The sequence below is a fragment of a genome, unplaced genomic scaffold, assembly GCF_019419815.1.
Source record: "Pyrus x bretschneideri cultivar Hongxiangsu unplaced genomic scaffold, Pyrus_bretschneideri_v1 Contig124, whole genome shotgun sequence".
NCBI lineage: Eukaryota > Viridiplantae > Streptophyta > Magnoliopsida > Rosales > Rosaceae > Pyrus > Pyrus x bretschneideri.
The window spans coordinates 528729-551585 of record NW_025999418.1 but is presented as its reverse complement, the minus strand read 5'-3'; the positions used below and the strand labels follow the sequence as shown (position 1 = coordinate 551585).

The window sequence follows — 22857 nt, the reverse complement described above, 5'->3', positions numbered from 1 at the left end:
ATGAGTAAGTGTACTCTCTCATTATTATTGATGCTAGCCAACATCATATCATTGTAAGGTGGGTGTGTTAATAGTGAGCCTCCCATACCCAACTAAGAGTTTCCTCCAAAACTCTCGAATTCTAATAAGGGATATGGAATTTGTCAAAAATAGTCGGTGGTGCTATTTGATTAAAGACCCAGATCAAATAGCTCAAAAATCAATCAATTTATATTTGTTATGTATTTATTTACTGATATATTTGCAAACTCTATCCAAAACTTGACAAAGAAAAGCTAAAGGCTTTAGTTTCCGGACTTGGTACCACAATCCCATAGATTGTCTTGAATGGATTGTATATGTACCTAAGTAGTCTCATCCTCACAATCATCCTATTGATAATGTATCATCGGAAGAACATGTTAGATAAGTCTATCATAAAGAGGACAACAGTTTTAGTGTCATAATTCTTCCATTACAAATCGTTGTATGAAGAAATAAGAGTTGCTTTGAATAACCCTTAGTTAACATAAACACTAGTGCTTGTTTCTTTGTTAAATGAACAAGGAACTTGAGAAGTAAGCACAAGGGCATGGACACTCTATGTGCCATGATTCTTCACTTACAAATTGTTGTATGAAGAAATGAGAGTTGCCTTGAACAACTCTTAAAAGTTTGTAAGCATGTTTAGAACATAATGGTTGACTGACAAAAATAGTCCGTCAACATAGACTTATGATGATTTTGAATCTTTGCGCGTTGAAGTGTTAAACCACTTCAAGAGACGGAAACTGGGCAAGGACTTCACCTTTGTGTCCTTATCCAAATGGTTCACTAAGTTTATTGTAAACTACGTGTCCAAATCGTTTGATGTGTATAACACAATTGAAATAAGTTTCAAGAGAGATAGTGGGAGTTTAGGGACCATGACTATTGTAGTTAATGCAGAAGTCAAATGAAGAAGACGAAATAACTCCAAGGGAACAAAACTTTCTTAATGAAAGGATGGACATTGGAAAGGGTATTTGCAAAAAATGTCTTGCAAGTGTCAATAACACACCTTTTGAAGGTGTTGTAAATTGTTCTTGAATAGTTCAAAACAGTTGGTTCTTCTACTCGAATGCTTGATTCTGTATTAGTAACTATGTTCTAAAATCGTTGTAAAAGTGTGGCTAATAAGAAGTAGAAGATTAATGAGAGAAGAGAAAGTACTTCACATTCAAAACGTGAATAAAATATAGATCTCTGCGAAAGCATATAGCACTTACTTCCTTATATGAACTACCAAAGAAATTGGAAAAACAAAGATTGTCTTTGCATTCCAATTTGAATAAGGAACTTAATTCTATCACTATACGAGATAGATGAAAGTTCTGTTGGACAAGACAATGTTCTTTATTAATGAATGATTAGATTATTGTAATCTGATTGATTGTCTCTATATTAGAAATGATGTGGTAGTTAATTGTTTGGAATATAATGATGCTTCAAACCCAAAAAGGTTGCAAGGTAGTGACTAATCCCACTAAGTTGTGAAACCTCTAAAAACATAAATTACAAGTTGGTCATACATGGATGCTTTGGATCGTTAGATCCAAATCCGATGCCTTCTTGTTCAAATTGTATAGAGGTGAAATGTTCAAATCTTTATTCTTTTGGAAAGAAGAAAGAATCACAAAGTTCTTGAGGATAATTCACTTAGATGTTAGTGGTACTTGTCCACAACATAATACTACTCATGTTGTATAACATTCACTAAAGATCGCTCTCAGTTGGACTATCGTTTATTTTGAATAAACACAAGTCTGAATACTTTGCAAAAGGTTTCAAAGAATTCAAGAATGAAATTTGATGAGTAAGACGTCTAAAGTATTTACTCCTTAGATTTGATTCAAGGAAAAATAACACTGTAGAAGAGTTTCCTTGAAAGATATCAAGGAAAGTAGCATCATAAGATAATGGATTTCTCCATTGGGAGAAGAACAAACTCGAATAAGATGTAGTTCGTTGGATGTTATCAATTACCCATATATAGGGTACATATACTTCTAAGAGAATATGATTGTCAATTAGAAGATCTTCCAAAATTTTCATGACTCCGTAGGATGTAGTTGGAAAGAAAGACAAGTCTTAATCATGTTAAGATTTGAGGTTGTGTGCTAATAATAACTAATATTTGTTTGATAACAATCTTGTGGGATATCCTTAAATTAACCTATGGATATCACTTCTATAAACGAACTAACAAATGTTGTTTGTTGGGTAGTTCATTGTAATCTTACAATAGGATTTGCCTAAGATAGAGCAAATGAACTAGAGATAGAATTCAAAGAATGGGTTCTTTGAGAGACAAGATGATAATCAACAAATATAGCAACCTAGTTCCTACAACACAAGCTCCAAAGTAGTCGAGAAGGATCTACAAACTGTCTCAGTTGAATGGTTTGAACTTTATGACTATGTCATAGAGTTACATCTCTTAATTCGAAAGTAATAAGAATGAAAATCCTTATGACTATATTGAGTGTATATACAACATATACTCAAGGAAATGCTATAGTATCATTTGACCCGAAATAATGAAAACTTCATAGCTAATTGGTAGCTGAAGGTGACTACAATCAACGAGATTGGTTGACTTGGAAGAAACCATCTTTGACGTAGTCTTGGTTTCTGTTAATTCGAAGATTGCTAGTTACAACTAAACGGTGATTCAATGTTCGGACATTATATGGGTTTCCGAAACCATTATCAAGATAGTCTTGATAATATATGTCTAAGACTAGGAATCACAAGACATAATCTTAGCAATCTAGTGGGATCTATAAGTGTCTTATGAGAGAAAGATCAAATCGTTTGATTTCTCACAAAGATGTAAATGAATCTTTTGTTCACTAGGTTTACAAAAGATTAGTGGGAGTTAATCATATTCCTAAATTTAAACATATATATGATATATTAATTTTGGAAATGAAAGGAATTCTTCTTCAGTAAAGTTATGACTTTAAACATTCTATAACGATAGAATGTATATGGGAGACATAGTCTATATACATAGGATGGAAATCTATAATGATAGATTTCAAGATATAATTGGATTATCTCAATTGATAGACGATAGATGTAGGAAGTTTCTTGAATAAAGTTCAAATGAGAGGACAATTCCAGTCAGACTGGGAGTTTCTCTTCTAAAAAGGAATGTACCCTTTCGACACCCAAAGAAGCATAAAGTGTAAATAGAATCCTTTATGCATACATAGAAAGGTGATTTACGTATTTCAGATTGTATGAAAAACATTGATATGAGTTGTGCCAAGATCGGTACAAGACGATATCAGTGCAAGCCCAGGATCAGAACCATGGCAACTGTCAAGTGAGTCCTTAAGTATTTGAGAAATACTAGAGGATAGATGCCTCAAGAATGAAGAAGAATTAGAGTAATGCAATGAAAGCATAAGTGTATTAGATTATGAATCTAATATCGTATCCATCATTGGATTTCTCTTCATTTTGAATGAAGAGACAATTGGATATCTCTTTATTATGACTAAAGAGATATTTGGGTGGAAATGTTAAAAGTAATGACTTTAGTGTGTTCCATCATGCAAAATATATCACCATATAGAAGCTTACAACATTGTTGTTTGGATGGAAAGGTCATTTATGAACTCTCCATTTTAGTTCCAACCAGAAAGTGTCTCTAATATGCCGACACTACGACATTAATAGGGCGATTGCTCAAGCCATGGAATCAAGGTGTCATCAAGATCCGAACTCAAATGAGAAATTGAACCACATGATTGAGAATCATGTGTAATGGTGACGTCGTTATTCTCAAGGTTGCTTCTATGGATAACATATAGATATCCATTGTCTAGGCCTACTACTCAGCCATTTTTTGAAATGAATTCAGAAGAGGTATCATTATTGATGACCAAGCTAATTGGCTTTAGTGCAAGTGGGAGATTGTTGGAAATGTGCCCTAAAGCCAATCATATGATGCTACTTTACGGACATTTCACGTGATAAACTAATCTAGTTTAATATACAAGGCAAAGATTATTGTTTAAAGCCGTCCCATGTACATGTTGTATGCTTAACCGATAAGTCCAAGGAATATGTAATTGGGAGAATGTGATCTAAAGAAGTTAGATTCATGAGACCATTCTTTTTCGTATACATATCCTAAACATTCCTGATCATAGGATTGCCAATTGGGCATTGAAAGTCCGTTAAGATCAGTACGCGCTATGTCTTCTATTAGGGAGAGTGACTGGTCTCGAGTCATTGGTGTGATTGACACCAAGACATCGTAATTGTCTTGTGGTTAGGTCCTTGATCTTTGACTATGTCAAAGTCACTCCGTTAACGGGTGCCCACGACATAGTTGGGGTTAAGCCACTTAGCCAGGGAGGCAAGTGAATGCGCAACAAGGGATCTCTAACCTTCAAATCGTTTGAGGGGGAATATTCTATCATATGATTAAGAATCTCTAACCAGAGTACGAATGAGATTTAGGAAGTCGTTCCAAATCACATTCAAGGTAATCATATAAGTAAGAAAATCACATTAGATAGTAGACATGAATAAACTATCAAACCAAACATGAATAAACTATCAAACCAAACAATGTGGTCAAGAGTATTGTATTAGAGAAAGATCGTATTGCATTGTAATCCCAAACTGAATAGGTTCTCCAACCTCTTCTGATTAGCTTGGGTAGCCATGACATACTGCTAGGTGTCACTCATGGTTTGTGGAAGCCCTAAAGATGTATAATCTCTAAAGGGAGAATTGAAAGTAAGTTTCAATTCACAATTGATTTGAAGAGTTCTAATCGCCCGTTGCCTCGCTAAAAGGAACCTAATGGATTGCACACCATGTAAGGTAATGATTGAAGGATATAATAAAGATGAGTAAGGACAATTAAATAGTTTAATTGTATATGGCAAGGATTAATTAAAAGTTAATTAATCTAGAATAAAGGTTCGTTTTAGGCCTTAAGTTAGTTTTGGGTTTCGGGACACAAAAGGGTTTTGGTCCACAAGGCGCATAAGGTTTAAGTTGTGTGATAACTAAAACATAATGGGCAATTAGGTAGGTATAAATGTGACTTTATAGCCTTTTCTTCATTAGGGTTTACTTGGATGAAAAGTGAGAACAACTTTCTCTCTTTTCTCTCTAGAACAGCCGGCCACCATGGGAAAATTTACTAGCATCTAATTTTTCCATGGTCACTCATCTTCTTTCTCAACGATCCTTGGTGTCAAAACTTAGAGGTTTCCAACTGTGGTGACTTTTGGAGAACCCAATTCTCCCATCCATATCCAAGAAGACATGAAGCCAAGAAGCAAAGTTCCTCCATCCAAATCCATGGAGCCACGGAGCAAGGAGACTAAGGAAAGAAGGCCTTCACATGGGTGAATATCCTTTGCTAAGCAAAGAGGTGCTTCAAGGGTATAAAGTTTCTCAACTCACTTTGTTTTGAGTTGAGTCTTGCTTCAGCACAACTACTAGGCTTTGAATTTTATGGTTAAAGTTTTGTATTTAAGTGCATACAAGCATGATTCCGCCTTTTAATTGTTAATTGTATGCCTAGATGTTCTTCAAATGAACTAATTTTCACAAATATTTCCTTCAGAGGCTGTGTTGGAGAAAAGGAAGTTCGTGCCTCCTTCCTTAGCTGGGCTCGCGGGCCACTGGGCTTGGCCCATATGATAGATGAGAAAGTGAGAGAGGGAGGCATGGGGCCACTAGTCCCCTTTCTAGCTGGATTGGGCTATGAGGCCTATGGGCCAAGAGAGATATAGACCAGGCTGTGGGGCCTGGCGTGGCTGCTGAGCTCCTGCAGTCTTAGGTCGTGGGGCCTGATGCGCCTTTGGAGAATTTCTTCAAGCATGTCTTCTTCAAGTCACAAGGGTGATGATGGTGTGCTGCCGTTGTATCATCAAGGGAGGTCTTTAGGTAAGGTGGGCTACTTCAAAGCTACTCACTTCAAAATTAACTTTGATGATTCGTTCAGAGATTTACTTATAACATATAGGCATGTCATTCCATCTAGGGTGCATGTGAAGCGCATCAAGGAGGGGAGCATTAGTGAGCCATGTAGTGGGGCTCAGAGAGCTATCAAGTTTCACCCATACTACTTAGTGTTGGGGTTTACTTTTCCCATACAGCGTTCTTCCAATAAATGCTTTGCTCCATGAAGTGTGCCCCCACTCAGTGTTCCCTAAATGCGGTTCGTCTTTGACTTGGATTTAATTATCAACAAATTTGTGTACTTCTTTGACATAGGCCGCATAGATGGAGTTGGGTAGCTAGGATCCCGCCACAGTTAAAATTCTCCAATGCCAATGTTAAATTCTCAAAAGTTAAAATTCTCAAAAGAAAATGTTTAAGAGTTTGTGGGTAGCAAACGACTTAACTTTTTAGTGGGATAATAGGGCTATTTATAAGGGAGTGGGTGATCCTATTTGGAGAATAGTGGTAGGCCATATATAGTGTAATTGGGTGAATAATTGCAAGATATTAAGTGAAATAATATTTTACAATTAACATAGCAATTAATCCTAAATTAAATATGAAATTTGGAAGTTACCTTTTGAATAAGGATTTGATGAGGAGTGACGAGAGGGATTTGAATAAATATCATTTTGATCACCTTTGACTCCTCATTGGTTGAGCCTTTATTATCCGATGCATATGTGTGTGAACCCCAGTGTGCCTCAAGTGTAATTTTGTCATTTTCACCCAAAAGTTCGCGTGTCACCTCTATAATTTTCTTGATTATTTTTTACTTCACAACTGGATTTTGGTGACAAGGAGGAAGAGATGTACAGTAGGTGAACGAAAAATCCCATAGTCGCCAACTCTAGATATGTTGCACTGACGAGTCATCTGGGTTAGGAAATCGAGTCGGTCTACCCGATTGCCCTAAATGGGTCTCGGCTCTTTGGTGGGTAGATTTTTCTTTTTGGGCTTGTGGAATTGTTCTTGTCATGATGTTGGTTGTGTTATCTACACTGATGAAATTGGTGCCTCGTTGGTCTTTATGTGTATTACAATTCCTATTCTTAGACGTATCTGAAAAGTGTTCCATGACTAGTCTTATTGATGATTATGTGTGTAGAATCTGTCATGTGACACGATTGAAGTTCTTGGATTTCTATTCGTAATCGGTTATGAAATGATTGAACTTTTAGTTGCCGTGATCGAAATTCTTTTGGCTTTGTAGTATTTCCTGTCATTTTTATCACTCCGCCAAAATAATGGCTTTTTGATTGTCCATGTTGACATTATTTTTTGCTTTGGAATTGTTTTGGTTTGAAAGCACCTCGAATTTAATTCAAGATGTCCTCTTAAAGTTTGTTAAACGTAAAATTTTAATTATTTAATCAAAGAAAAAGTTAGATTAACTAAATTGGAACTATGTTTTAACATAACACCACTTACCTTATTTTGTTCCTTGAAGTTTTTTTCTTTCTTGTTTCACATAAAATTAGAAAAAAGGAACGAAAAGACTTGTATACCCTTAAATACGTGATGTAGTGATATGTACCACAGAAGGACTCCTTATCGTCTTGTTTTCTCTGTTGAGGATTTAATTATCTGTGTTTTTCTCCATCAAGATTCAATTGCCATGGCTTTCTCTGCAAGTGGTTGTACTGGTACCCTCTCTAAGAACCCTTTCTCATCCTTGTCTCCTGTCCCACGAACCCTGGGAAGAAACCCTACTCGTCTTTTGTCCATTAAAGCTGTAAAAGCTACAGAACCAGAAGCCAATAATAATAATACCGAGAAAGCGTCTTCGTCTTCCAATGCTCAACCTTCGACCGCGACCGCAGCTTCTAAGCCGCCTCCCAAGAAGAAGCCTGTCTACTCCAGTGAGCACTGTGTCCTTCAAATTTAATTTCTCTAAGCTAATTGAATTTTATGCAGTTAACTATACAACAGTTGTTTGTTTGTTTGTTTATTAAATTACTTTTATTTTCTTTGGGCAGTGAAGAAGGGTCAGATTGTGAGGGTGGAGAAAGACAAGTATCTTAATAGTGTTAATGTGAGTACAAATTTAATTACTAATTTATTCAAAATTCTTAAGAATAGATATTTTATATTTTTTAGTGGTCGGAGAGTTTATGTAAAATACCCATCATTGCACAAAATGTAAATATAAATATTATTACATGCTTTTTGCATCGTTAGGAGATGGAGTTTTTACATTTTTCTCATTAGAGTAGAAATCACTACACATTTAAAAAATGTATAATAAGATGTAAATGTAGTTTTTATATCGCGGAAGCCAGAAATTAAGCTGCCAAAATCTAGTGTTAAGATTTATATATAATTGTGCATAATCTAAGGTGTATAATATATGCATGTGATGTTCAATTATCCTACTACACAATGATTAATAATTATCGATCGATATCAACCGAATATTACTTTATTTTTTGTTTGGATTTATATACTAATAAGATGGATGTTTGCACAACTTATTTCAGTATCTTTCTGTTGGACATCCACCTTATTACAAAGGATTGGACTATATTTATGAAGACCGCGGTGAGGTATAATCCTCTTCAAACTTTTAATTCCAACACAATACTTGCCTAAAGGATGTACTTTCTTGTCCACTGAAATCTGAAAAATGATTTTTCATCGTATACATATCATATTTGGAATCGTTTTTCAGTCATTCATATGTATGTTGAATAAATGGAAAATTTTATCAAAGTAGTTAACAGTGTTTAAAATATCGGTATTAGTAAAAAATTTAATATGTAAAGTAGTGGATTATCGATGGATATTTCAAATATTGATATTGAAATCGGTTACTTCTGTTGAAAATGATGGAAATTTAAAATGAAATTTTAAGAATTGTCAAACATTAGTTTGGACGAAATATACGAGTTTCTCCTATATTTAACATATGTGTTAGAAATATCGACGATATTTGTCGATTTTAGTCTAAACTTAAGAGTTTATCCAATATAAGGTGAAGTCTAGACTTCAGCCATCATTTTCATGTATTTCTCTGGTTTTTTGGATATTTTCAAATAAATATTGACCATATCAAATAAATTTTAAACACTGGCGGTTACTAAAACCGTCAAATGATCAATGGAAGATGATTAAGCAAATGAACAGTACATAATTAACATTATTTGTGAAAATGATTCTTGTACATGCATTTCCATGTCTTTTGAGTGACTGAATGAAACCTTAATTTTTCAGGTATTGGATTTGCGTATTTTTGAGACAGGAGAGTATGCACTTGTAAGGAAACTTTTTTTTTTTTTTCATTATTTTTGTTTAACTAAAAAAACATTCATTCTATAAAAAGGTAAAAATAAAAAGGACTAAATGACATTAATAATTGTGTTACAGGTAGCATGGGTTGGGGTCCCAACTGCGCCAGCATGGCTTCCAACAGACATGCTTATCAGGGTACCTGCGTGCTTCTTTCTTGCTAAGTTGGAAATTAGACTAGTTTAAAGTATCATCTCACTGCTTGGCGCTTTTGAGCTTGATCTTGTAACTGACTTTTGTGTTATGTTTGCAGTCAGACAAACTCGATTATGAGAGGCTGTGATACAGGATCCAAATGCATTAATCGATCATCACCTGCGGCGTTATTGTATCTTCTTTATCACCTTCTGCTACAACTCTTACTGTATTTTTTTGTAAAGATCGCTCTAGTCGACCGATCAAATGCACACAAACAACAGTATGTTTCTCTGCATTGTACCCAAGGATCGCCAGAATAATTTTTTCCACAAAGCAGACCGGAAAGATAGATCGTTCTATGTTGTCAAATGGGTCAAAACCGAGTGCCAGAGAATGAATCTGAACATGTCTTAATTGAAAGATGAGTATTCAAATATCCTCTTAGCACGCTTGTGGGCATTCATAAGTTCAACCAATGAAGGAAGCGGCTGCGGCACAGGCACCTTCACTGGCCTGTATAACCTTCTCAATCTTTCATTGAAGTACTGTGATGACCCAATGACAATGCCATTGGTTTTCTGAGCTTCTAACGCTTCCTCACCGGGCTTTTCGCATTGTACTTCACTAATACCACTCTCTACCCTGGTCTCTTCCCTCTGGCCCGACAACTTTTCTCCTACTCTACTGTCAACATCTTGTCTTCGTTCATCTTTTATGTACACAGTTTTCTTCTCTTCCTGCTGAATACCCAATTCTTCAAAACCGAACCTAGCTTTACCAAATAACGTGACAGACAATCTTTTTCTTGGAGGAGAGAAATCGAACAACTCTTTCTGGGAAGCAGATATCTTTACCGGTAGCGCTTGAGAATATGGACGATGTTGAGTAGGCTCTTCAGACGCTGGAGAGTCCACAACTTTAATTGATTGATAATCTGTACTTGAAGAAGGTTCCACACTAATGTCTAGAAGTTTCCAAACAGGATCGTCCCAAGATATTTTAGAGCTACAACAGTGCTTCTTAACATAATGCAGCTCCATAGCCCTGCAATTAGGGGTCGTTGAAACAACCCATTTAGGCAGTAGAAGCTGCAGAGAGCACTCTAATTCTTCCCTTGATGAGTGCATTGAATAACAGACATGCCAAACACCAAATTGGTCCCTTACTGCTTCGTTAAATTTCAACATCCTTTGACTTTCATTACCTAGGAATTCTCCCTCGCAAGCATACCACTGTGCTGAAGGACGGATAATGAGAGGTTCAGGCTTTAAGTTAACTTGAGCCTTTGCAACCTTTGCTTTTGCCCTCTCATAGAGTTTTGGAAATCCATCAAGCAGCTGGAAGCGTGAAGATGGATCTTGAGAGACAATTTCAGGAGCTATGACTGCCAGAGCATCAAAACACTCAGGATTGGTCACTTTATCAACATATATCTTCGATCCAAATGTGCGGAACACACTAGTCAGTATCTCTTCCTGACCAAGAAGATCACAAGCTAAATACACCTCGACTGCATTAGGATGCTTCCATATACAATTAATTACCTATGTCAAATGAATAAGAGGAAAAAACAACATGAGAGAGAGAGAGAGAGAGAACTGAATGGTTTAAACCAGTGCTAAGATCACAAACTCGTAACTTTATCATGAAATCCCAAAAAATCAAGTAATTAAAATGTAGAGAGAGGGAGGAGGAGGAGGATGTTGCGGGGGGGGGGTGGTGGGTGGGTGGGTTGTGCTAGAAAAAGGGAATGCAAACGCTAATTTATTTCAAGAACAAATATAGGAGAAAAATGTTTTCGTTTTCATATGCTCACTACTAATATGCCACCATATGGAAGAATTCTCAAATTCAGCAAATATTCATTAAACAGAGTGAACAATATCTCACACCCCATGCAAATAAAAATTATTAAAAGATTTAAGAAAATATTAAATAACAGGAAAACACAGAGAGAGAAGAAAACAGCAGCATACGAATTTAACAATCAGATACGATTAAATCACAAAATGAGTCAATATCAATATTCTCATAATCATTCTTCATTAAGTAGGATAAATGGTTACGTATAAAAGCGAAATCAACCAAATTTGCAGTCATATGTATGCCTAAAGAAAGATGAGAATTGTAGTCTAAGATGTAATAATGCAGTTTCTAATGCTTTTGTAACTCTTAGTAATCATCAGATGTATGTTAAAAGAGATAAGATGGCTATGTTTCACAATCTAAAGACACTTCAAAAATAGGAAATTGTTAGAAATGTGCCCTAAAACCAATCATATGATGATACTTTACAGACATTTCAAACTAATGTAGTTTAAAAGTAAAGGGCAAAGATTATTGTTTGAGCCGTCTCATATAAATGTTATATGCTTAAACGATAAGTCCAAGGAATATGTGATTGGAAGAATGCGATCTAAAGAAGTTAGATTCATGAGACCATTCTTTCGTTGACACATCCTAAACGTTCCTGATCATAGGATTATCAATTGGGCATTGACAGTCCGTTAAGATCAGTACGTGCTATGTCTTCTCTCAGGGAGAGTGACTAGTCTCGAGTCATTGGTGTGTGTGACATCAAGACAAGTACGTAGGTGCTCAATAGAGAATGAGTTCACTGAACACGATCAACGAAGAGTTCTCATATTCATGTCACATGAGAACTCATGGTTGGGATAATGCAAATTAGTCTTTTGACCTGAGGCATCACAGTTGTCTTGTGGTTAGGTCCTTAATCTTTGATTATGTCAAAGTCACTCCATCAAGAGGGTGTCCATGGCATCGTTGGGGTTAAGCCACTTAGCCATGAAGGCAAGTGAATGCGCAACAAGGGATCTCAAACCTTCAAACTGTTTGAGGGAGAATACTCTATGATATGATTAAGAATCTTTGGCCAAAGTATGAATGAGATTTAGGAATGTGTTCCAAATCACATTCAAGGTAATCATATAAGCACAAGACTCACATTGGATAGTAGACATGAATAAACTATCAAACCAAACAATGTGGTCAAGAGTATTGTATTAGAGAAAGACCGTATTGCATTTGTAATCCTAAAACTGAATAGGTTCTCCACCTCTTCTGATTAGCTTGGGTAACCATGACATGCTGCTAGGCGTCAACCATGGTTTGTGGAAGCCCTAAAAGTGTATTATCACTAACGGGAGAATTGAAAGTAAGTTTCAATTCACAATCGATTTGAAAGAGTTTGAATCGCCCACTGCCTCGCTAAAAGGAACCTAATGGATCGTACACCGTGTAAGGTAGAGATTGAAGATTCAACGGAGATGAGTAAGAATAATTAAATGGTTTAATTATTTATGGCAAAGATTAATTAATATGATTATTAATCAAACGAATAAGTTCGTTAAAAGACCTCGGGATAGTTTTGGACCTTAAGGCCCAATGGGCTTCGAACGTCAAGTCCATTGACTTAAGTTGTATGACAACTTAATGAATAATGATTCACAAAAGCCCAAATAGCCCAATAAATCCCCTTAGGCCGGCCATTTAGAGGAGGGTAGTGAACTTGGCTTAATTGCAAGTTTGGCACTCCATTGTGAGGTGGTATAAAGACATCTTTATAGCCATTTCATCCTAAGGGTTTTCTAAGGAGTAAGGATGAGAACACAAACTCTCTTTTCTCTCTAGAAATGGCCGGCCACCATGAGGAAAACATCTAGCAATCTTACTTCCTCAAGGTCACTTATTTCTTCTACAATATGCCTTGGTGTGGAGACTTAGAGGTTCTCAATTTTGGGAACTTGGAGAAACCTTTTCATCCATCCAAATCCATGGATCTAAGATGCAAGGAATGAAGACCCTCTCTTTGGGTGATTAGCCTTTGCTTATGCAAAGAGGAATCTACAAAGGTATTGATTTCTCAACTCACTTTGTTTTGAGTTGAGTCTTGGTTCACCTATCTACTAGGTTTTGAAGTTCATGGGTTAAGTTTTGTTTTTGAGTGCATATAAACATGATTCCGCCTTTTAATTGTTAATTGCATGTTGTTGATGTTGCTCAAATGAACTTGTTTTTCACAAATCTTCCTTCAGAAATATGGTAGGTTACTTCAATAGAGCATCGCTTGAAAAATTTAATGTCCTAAAGACGGTCAGAGGTAATCAGCCATAGAGAGTTTTTGGTAGGCCAAAGTATAGATTCCCTGTTTTTTGTGTTGGCACATTCCATATCCAAACAGATTTAACATTCTAGCATGTTGCAGTCTACTGCTTCACCATACAAGAAAGAAATATTTTGGAGTTTAAGACACGAACTGCAGTGAAGAACTAAAATGGTTCAAGTTTCATTCTAAAGATTTAGGTTATTAACATACAAATTATACAAGTAATGAAGGTTTATTACTACCGCTTTAGCATATTTTATTTGGGAGCAAAGCTGTTTTATTGGAAGGTATGAAGTCTAACCAAATTTGTGTAGCAGCTGCAGATCATAGCTTAAGATAGTACTATGAAAATTTTGCTTCAGCTGCAAAATTGCCATTTGAACCCAATTTTACTAAAACGTTTCCTTTTTCTTGTCCCTCATACAAAATTTGGATTGGTCTAATGAGTTAAAACATTATTTTTACTTTTCTAATTAGTATTTTATATATATTAAGATTTTGGTTTCTCAGTGTCCTACAATTTCAACAACTTTCATTCCTATCTTAAAGCCTTTGGAGATTTGAGAAAACTTGTGTGAGCATGTGTGTGTGAGCACGCACGATGTTCTATGCATTGTGAGAAAAGAAGAAAGCCTTAAGAGAGGTTCAAGAGAAACTTGTTTTGCCTTTAAATATTTTTTAGGCATTTCATTCATGACCACAGCCTTTATGTTAAAACTTGATATTTAGAACCCTTTTCAATACCAAAAGAATTGACTGAAAAAGACAAGCTACTCGACAAATCTTGTGCCTTGTGGATAGTCCAACAAAACCGAATGATCCCTGAAGCATATGTGCCATGAACGAGAAGAGTTGGAGCACATGTCTTGGATCAACAAGAAAAAGTGTGGATTAGGAATGAGGATGTACTGAAATTTTTAAGAGCGGTTGGTGAGAAAAAAGTGTTAAGGGAGAAAATCCAAAAAAAAGTGTTAAGGGAGAAAATCCAAACACACATCAATAGTTTCTTACAATCAACCCAGAGTTGATTAGGAAAAAATCAGCATCAGGCTGCACTGGACTCATTCTGGCTGACCACACACGTACACACTCCAGCTGAAGCTCAAAAGAAGTTTAGTCTTTAGTATCCTTCAGTTTTGAATCTTTTGATTAACGTTCAATAATACAAAGTAGTTACTTTTATAAGGATTATGGATAGGACCCAAGTTGATTCTCTCGAAATTCTCAAAGACACAATTCAGGACAAACGAAACTAACACATTGATTAAGGACATGGAGGGACTCAGACCCAATGAATATAAGATTCTAAGATAATAGGCCTAAAATTCATGTGAATTCATTAATTAGATGAGTCGTTACAAATTCTCTGAATTATATAGTGCTTGGCACTTGGATGAGTTTATTTATCACATTAAAGATTCAAACTAATGGAAGACGTGGCACAAAACCGAGTGCAATGGCGTTCTAGGATTCATCCAGCAGGCCCCATTTAGTGGGATAAGGCTTTGTTGTTGTTGTTGTCGTTGTTTATTCAAGATTCAAACTTAGCTCATGCATGAAATTGTAGTCCTTTACACAATGAATGTAAGTCTAACTGTAGTCTTTTACTTTTATTTTCCTCAGTGTTGCCTTACTTTGAATGGGATATTTTTAAAGTGGATTAAGCTACTCAAAAGCTTATGTGTGTATGCACCTATATGGTCGAGGTTGTTCACATGGAACTGTGTAAACTCTGTACAGGAGACCTCTAAAGGGTCGATTTGGGTCAATACGTCAACCTTACACGTATTCCAAATATGATCAAGTCGATTTTGTCAATCACCTCAGCCACAACTGGCCTTTTCTAATTTCTAGACAAAGTTTGTAGAAAACTTGTGTGACTTTGATTGATTACCTAATCTTTTTTTTCATAGGCTAAATTGATTAACTACGATTTATGAGAGCAAACTCTCCCACTCTCTAGGCCAAAGTTGGTACAAGCATAAAAAGGTTGCATCGTCGGAAACTAGATTTTTTCACAAAAAATGCTTACACATATGTACCATTCCAGGTATAGTTTTGACCTATGCAACAAAATCAGATAAACATGAAAATAAGTAATTAAATGTCTAGGCTGTAATTAAATGTCTAGGCTGGAATCTTGAATAGACTGATCTTTGGCATTCAAGAGTACCTGCTGAATTGCTGACTCCTTGCTGGGGATTTTTTGAGTGAATTTTCCAAATGTGCAGTCTAGAAATACATAATCAAGTTGACACCTAGGCTTGTGTCCTTTCTCCCCAAGGTACTTGGCTGGTAGACTTTGCAGACACTCAGGTGTGAGTCTGCAATCCCCGGTGTGGAGAATATTACCGAACTTGCCTTCGAACAAGAACATTACGGCTCCTGAAGTTCACACAACCCACATCAAACAGGGTATTGTCTGTCAATAAAGCTATCCTCAAGTCAACTATAAATTGTGTGAGGTAATTAGAAGCAACCCCCACCACCGAAAAAAACCCCTATCCGATCCCCGCCCATATTCAAAACAGATTACATCCAAACACAGGCACGAGATTTTATCCTTTAAACAGATAGATTCACATAAGAAATCATCGGTTAAAAGGATATTCTCGTTCAGAACATTTCAACGACTTCAATTCGCTTCCTTGGCACAATGAGCGACAAATAATTTGAACTTTGAAGAGATCATTTAACTGAAGCTTAAATGTCACAATTAAAACATGAAACAAAACAATTTGGACACAAAATTAAACAACCGTGAGTAATATGCAACTACAATTGATCTGAAAACCAATGGAATATATAGGTGAAGAAATAGTGAAAAGCTACCAGGACAGTGATTGGCGTCCAAGGCCGTAACCGTGAAGAGGCCATCAGGGTCGTCAATGGCCACGGATTGCCCAACCTCAAAGCTCACAAATAAAGATTCATCAAGCTGCAAAAGGCAGAAGGCAAAAATAATTAAAAATGAAAACCTAGATAGATGGATAGAAGAAAACAGAGAGAGAGAGAGAGAGAGAAATGATGAGGTTTGAAGAGAGACGTTGGGGAAGAAGCGGAGGAGGAGGGTTTGGGTGAGGCGGGTGGAGTAGATTGGGTAAGAGGAGTGGGCAGAGATGCCGAGGGAGTGGTCCTTGTGGGCATGGGTTAAGAAATGGTGCCTCTTCCTCTTTGAACTTGGACTCCATGTATCCACCGAGAACGGTACCCCTTTCGGCATTTCTATTGGCATTTTCTTTCCCCCTCTCCCTCTCGCAAAAGCTTCCACCGGTAGAATTTAGAAAGAGGAGCGAGGTTTTGGGAAAACGATAGAGATTAGAGGGGTAATTCCGGAAGCATACGCTGAGCTGGTGTTTCCCACCGATAAAAATTTGACACCTGTTTGTTTTGTCTTTTACACAATATTTCGCGAGAAATCGTACTTTACGTTGATGCACTTAATTGTGGTCTTTGATTTTATTTGAAGATCATTTTTAATGAAGATGGTTAAAGCTTGATAAGTCAAAAAACAATATGATTTGTTTAAAAAATAATTGTGGTCTTTGATTTTATATTTCTTATCTTTATGCAATTTTGATAATTTTTTAAATAGAATTTTTTAGTGAAACGTGTCGAGGTATAATTATTTAATTAGGAGAAGCATCCAAATGAAACGAAATGACCTGCTTGCGTTGATGTTTAATTCATTTGGAGCAAAGCAAGCATATGGCAACATGCAGTCAGCCTCTTGAGTCATACAAATGGATATGCTTCGGAAATACATACTAAAAAATTAATTTCCTAATGCCAATTTGCCGTGCCATGGATTCTAAACACACATGCATTCTTCGGCAGCTGGGCCCAGGAAACGGGTTGGAAGGGGGGCTGAAGTTAGCCAGCCCGATGGTCATTCAGCTATTAATTGGCCAGGTGGGCTCCACATGTTTATTGCCCAGCCCTCAATTGGAGTTGGGTTTTTAACAAATTGGGCTAAAGAATGACCTATGTCCTTTTAGCCTTTCATTGAAGATAGCCTTATAGTTCTGCAAAGAAATTATTTTTTAATACATAGTGTTAGGACATATTTATATACCATCTCCAAATGAAATGAGTTATTTTTTAGCCGCCTTAATAATTTATTATTTAAAGTTTGTTCTTTAATTTTATTAGTTAATTGAATTAAACTAACATATTAAAATAAGGTTTTCGGACATAAGGTTTCATGTTATTAAATATTTTAATTTTAATACAACTTCATTGAAATACAACACCTTAAATATTAAAAGTACAACTTAAATATTAATAGCGTATTTGAGTTAAATAGAATGTGAAGAATTGAAATAAAGATTCCACATCGCCCAGGGGAATGGATCATGTAAGTTTTATAATTATATTCTCATCTCTACCTAGCACGAGACCTTTTAGGGACTCATGGGCTTCGGGTTTCATCGAAACTCCAAAGTTAAACGAGTTTGCGCGAGAGCAATCCCAAGATGGGTGACCCACTGAGAAATTCTCATGTGATTTCCTAGAAACAAAACCGTGAGGATGTGGTAGGGGCCCAAAGTAGACAATATCGTGCTATGGTGGAGTCGAGCCCAGGATGTGACAATTTGGTATCAGAGTCAATCCCTGGCCAGAAGTGTGTCGACGAGGACATCGGGCCTCTAAGGGGGGGTGGATCCTATAAGCCTTATATGTATATTCCCATCTCTACCTAGCATGAGGCCTTTTGGGGACTCATAGGCTTCGAGTTCCATCAGAACTCCGAAGTTAAGCAAGTTCGAGTGAAAGCAATCCCAAGATGGGTGACCCATTGAGAAGTTGTCGTGTGAGTTCCCAAAAAAACAAAAAAAAAAAAAAAAAAAAACCATGAGGGTGTGGGGTAAGGGCCTAAAACGGACAATATCGTGCTATGATGGAGTCGAGCTCGAGCTGTGGTGGGGGCCCGGGCCGAGATGTGACAATGGAAGGGTGAAAAGGATGTGAGAAATGATGTAGAAATGGCCTAGGTATTTATAGGAAAAATATTAGAATTTTTAATTTTTCTTTTCAAAATTTGTCTTAAAAAAAATTCAAAATCCAACGACTAGCTGATGTCAGCTTGAGCAAGTGGGTTACTAACAGCTGGGCCCAACTTTTCGGGCTAGCTGGCTAGTTATGTTTGCCCAGCCTGTTGGGCATTTGGTTGAGTTTTGGCCCAGCCCTTATTGGAGATGGGTTTTGTGTCAAAAAGGGTCATGTTTTGGCCTATAGTCCTTTGGTCGGTCCAGTTGGAGATGGCTTAAGAAGGGGCTACATTTGGCTTAGTCTAATGCCTCTTTGGCCAAATAATGGTCTGGTGGGTTCCATTGAATTATAGCCCAGCCATAAGTTAAAAATGCGTTTTTTTGGCAATTAGGCCATTTTTTTGCCTGTAGACTTGTAGCTCAGTTGCAATAATTGATTCATATTTAATGCTAGATTTGAAAACATTCAATGGTAGTTTAATTAAAAGAAAAATTAGGATCCAATCCTAGTCACAAATGTTCATAGACTGAAAAGTTTTCAGTTTTTTATCAAAGTCCCTTAACTTTGTACACCTCAACATTTTACTAATAACATAATTCCATGTCATCTTTTTTATTTTTTTTTACAACAAATTTCAATTTATAATTTTTCCACATAATCACCTTCAAAATGTTGAATAACATTTGTAAGTGAAAATCTCATAATTTTCTCACTCAAATTTCTGTGTAAATTCAAAGTCAACATTATTATATTGTATATGTATGCTCAAATTTAGATTTCGCCAAAAAACTTTTAAACTTTTTTTCTCCATGACCACCATATTGCAAAATCATAACAAATGGCTATTGTATTGCTTTGAACACAATTGTAATCTCATTGGGTACATTCTTTTTTCTTGTTCTTTAATCCATTTATAACATATTTTGACACATCCCGACCCATAATGTCCACGTGTCCATCTGAATTGTGATGTGTTGGCCGACACTCGGAGGGTGACAAAGCCATAAAGTAAGGTTGATCTATAAAAGTGAGGTTAAATTTAAACTTTAAATAAATAAACCAAAGTCCACAATGTGATTGGGTAGTAACCCTTATTACAAAACGTGAAGTTCAGAGCATAGTGCAGAAAAATAAAAGTTGTCTCATCCATAAAGGATGATTATTTAACACATAAGCAACCTACTTTGACGGAAGAATAGTCAGCTACTTCCACTGAAACCTCATACTCCCACGAGCTCAATCTCCATGTCCTGGAGGGGCGAAAAATAAGAGTGAGTGGGCCTATAAAATAAAGTTTTCTGAAACTTTTTGAAAACGTGTAACCCCTCGCTGTAAAACAAGTACATGATTTTCCAAAGTAATAATATAATAATAGGTAGTAGGGTGCTACTACGAAATATCTCATCATCAAAACTCAAATAGCTATCATAAACTCAGAGTTATGAAAATCATAAAAAATTCACTACTATGAAAATCACTACTCATTATCTATGTAGGCACACAAGTCATACAGAAAGTACCTACATGAATAGGCTGGGCGTACGTTTTACATTCTAGTACTACATTACATGAAGTTGGCGCTACGTGCATCACATATGAGTCCAAACAACAAACCTAGGGACAGGTTGGCACCTAACTCTGGATCCAAATCGAACGTAAATGGTGCATGTGAACATACCTGTGAAGCTAGTCCTTGGCCCAGGACAGTACAACTAACTAATAAACACTGTGCACACATGTAACAATGAGCAGATATAATGAATAAAGATGCCATGCCGGATTTTATACTCGCAGTTAATAAAAATATAAAGTGTAAAAAATCTAATAGAAGATCTAACAGTTATGCAGAAAATCACATATATATATTTATATATATTTAAAACCAAAAGACCCACTCACTGGTATGTCGCAGGGTCGTAGCCGACCAACCTATTCTGCTCACGATACTTCTCTGGGTGGTCCTCTCCTATATGGGAAATTACTATACTAATCATTAAACTAATAATAATTAATGCACAACACCTAGTTTCGCTTTAGTTTGCTCAAAAATGGAATTTGGAGATAATTGGTATTGAATTTGGAAAAATAGAGTGTGGAAACGGAATCAGTGCGTCGAAAAACTCTAGGAAGGGTCCCAGGCAATTTTTCAAAAAAGCCAACTTTGGTCAACTAACTGTCAACAGTTAACTTTAACGGAATATTCTCTCCTCAGAAAGAATATAATGTTAAAGTTAACTGAGAGCTAACAAAATAGTCCAAAAGAATATTCCATTCTAATTCCAGAAAAGGATCCGGGTTGGATCTAACCCACAGATCTGGGTTGTGGGTTTAGGCCAGTTCCAGTTCCAGTTTTTTTTTTCTTTTTCTACTTCATCTAGTTTGTTGCAGTTTTTTGTCTGAAAATCTAGGGAGGAATTCAAATGCTCCATTCGAAGCTATTTCACAACCAAATTTTGCCCATAATATATCAAACTAAAGCTTAGGACGAGAGGAATAAGATTATACCATTTCAAGATCAAAAGTTGGTCGGAGGTCGTCAGAAAATGGTCTGAAAGTAATAGCCCGAGTTCGAGTTCTCCGTTTTCATCGGTTTTGAAGTGGATTTGGGCATGTAAGCTCAACCCGTGGCCTAGGGATAGTGGGAAGTCGTCCTACACCTTTATACTCAACCACAATAACAAGATTTCGTTGGGTTTAGTTTGGAAGAACCTACAACATGCCGGAAAATATGGTAGGCTAGGAACCATACTTCAAAACGCATAGAACCTTGCATGCATGCATCAACAAAAACACGATTTATATGTTAGAACCTATAATAATAGGATTGAGAACTTACCCAGGTGAATGCAGGAAATTTCACCAAACCTCAAACTTGTTGGAGTTCGTTCGTTTTCCTTTGTCAAAATCTGGAAAAAGAACGGGATGCATGCAAGGAATTAAGCCCTCAAATTAAACCACAAAATTTGCAACACAACAAGATTTAAAGCTCAAGAACACAACATAGTGACAGAAACATCACTTGGGTTCGAGATTAAGAGCTCAAGCTCTCGGCTTCAATGGTTGAACCTTGCACAATGCAAGGCCATTGTTAGTTTCCTTGAGCTCCAGAGATTCCAAAAATATTATTTTTGAGCATGATTTGAAGGTTTGAAGAGGAATGAGGAGAAGAGCTCATGGAAGAAAGCTGGAAAAGAGAGAGAGGAAGAGAGAGAGAAAGAGAGAGAGAGAGAGAGAGAGAGAGAAAGAGAGAAGGATAAAGAAAAGAGAAAGAGAGAGATAAGGTTTCAAAAAAAGAAAATATGGGAGAAAGAGAAGGGCCCGGATGTAAGTGGGAGATGTTAGAAATGTGCCCTAAAGTCAATGATATGATGATACTTTACGGACATTTCACATGCTAAACTAATCTAGTTTAATATAAAGGGCAAAGATTATTGTTTAAAGCCATCTCATATAAATGTTATATGCTTAAACGATAAGTCCAAGGAATATGTAATTGGGACAATATAATCTAAAGAAAGATTCATGCAACCATTCTCTTTTGTATACATATCCTAAATGTTCCTGATCATAAGATTGCCAATTGGGCATTGACAATCCGTTAAGATCAGTACATGCTATGTCTTCTCTTAGAGAACGTGACTGGTCTCGAGTCATTGGTGTGATTGACACCAAGACAAGCATGTAGGTACTCAATAGAGAATGAGTCCACTAAACGCGATCAACAATGAATTCTCATACTCATGTCACATGAGAACTTATGGTTGGGATAATGCAAAGTAGTCCTTTGACCTGAGGCATCACAGTTGTCTTATGGTTAGGTCCTTGATCTTTGACTATGTCAAAGTCACTCAATCATTGGGTGTCCACGACATAGTTGGGGTTAAGCCACTTAGCCATGGAGGCAAGTGAATGCACAACAAGGGATCTCTAACCATAAAACTGTTTGAGGGAGAATATTATATGATATGATTAAGAATCTCTGTCCAAAGTATGAATGAGATTTAGGAATTCGTTCCAAATCACATTCAAGATAATCATATAAATAAGAGAATCACATTGGATAGCAAACATGAATAAACTATCAAATTAAACAATGTGGTCAAGAGTATTGTATTAGACAAAGACCGTATTGCATTGTAACCCCAAACTGAATAGGCTCTCCACCTTTTCTGATTAACTTGAGTAGCCATGACATACTGCAAGGTGCCACTCATGGTTTCTGGAAGCCCTAAAGGTGTATAATCACTAAAGGGAGAATTGAAAACTAAGTTTCAATTCATAATCAATTTGAAGAGTTCTAATCGCCCACTGCC

General features: G+C 36.5%; 2 protein-coding genes across 4 annotated transcripts; one reads left to right on the top strand and one right to left on the bottom strand.

Moving 5' to 3' along the window:
- Positions 1-7565: 7565 nt before the first annotated feature.
- LOC103963151 (NAD(P)H-quinone oxidoreductase subunit O, chloroplastic) lies at positions 7566-9795 on the top strand. 2 transcript variants are annotated; one of them, XM_009375929.3, is made up of 6 exons: positions 7566-7862; positions 7980-8035; positions 8481-8546; positions 9214-9255; positions 9367-9426; positions 9542-9795. In XM_009375929.3, exons 1-6 carry the CDS (start codon positions 7619-7621, stop codon positions 9569-9571), a joined length of 498 nt encoding a protein of 165 aa, XP_009374204.2. In that variant the 5' UTR covers positions 7566-7618; the 3' UTR covers positions 9572-9795. The 2 variants fall into 2 exon arrangements, with proteins under 2 accessions (XP_009374204.2, XP_018506903.2); XM_018651387.2 differs by having other exon boundaries at positions 9367-9795.
- Positions 9652-16849, bottom strand: LOC103963150 (5' exonuclease Apollo). 2 transcript variants are annotated; one of them, XM_048578564.1, is made up of 4 exons: positions 16599-16849; positions 16385-16490; positions 15726-15937; positions 9652-10970 (listed from the first exon to the last, which is right to left on the bottom strand). In XM_048578564.1, exons 1-4 carry the CDS (start codon positions 16785-16787, stop codon positions 9837-9839), a joined length of 1641 nt encoding a protein of 546 aa, XP_048434521.1. In that variant the 5' UTR covers positions 16788-16849; the 3' UTR covers positions 9652-9836. The 2 variants fall into 2 exon arrangements, with proteins under 2 accessions (XP_048434521.1, XP_048434520.1); XM_048578563.1 differs by having other exon boundaries at positions 16385-16849.
- Between the last annotated feature and the right edge of the window lie 6008 nt (positions 16850-22857).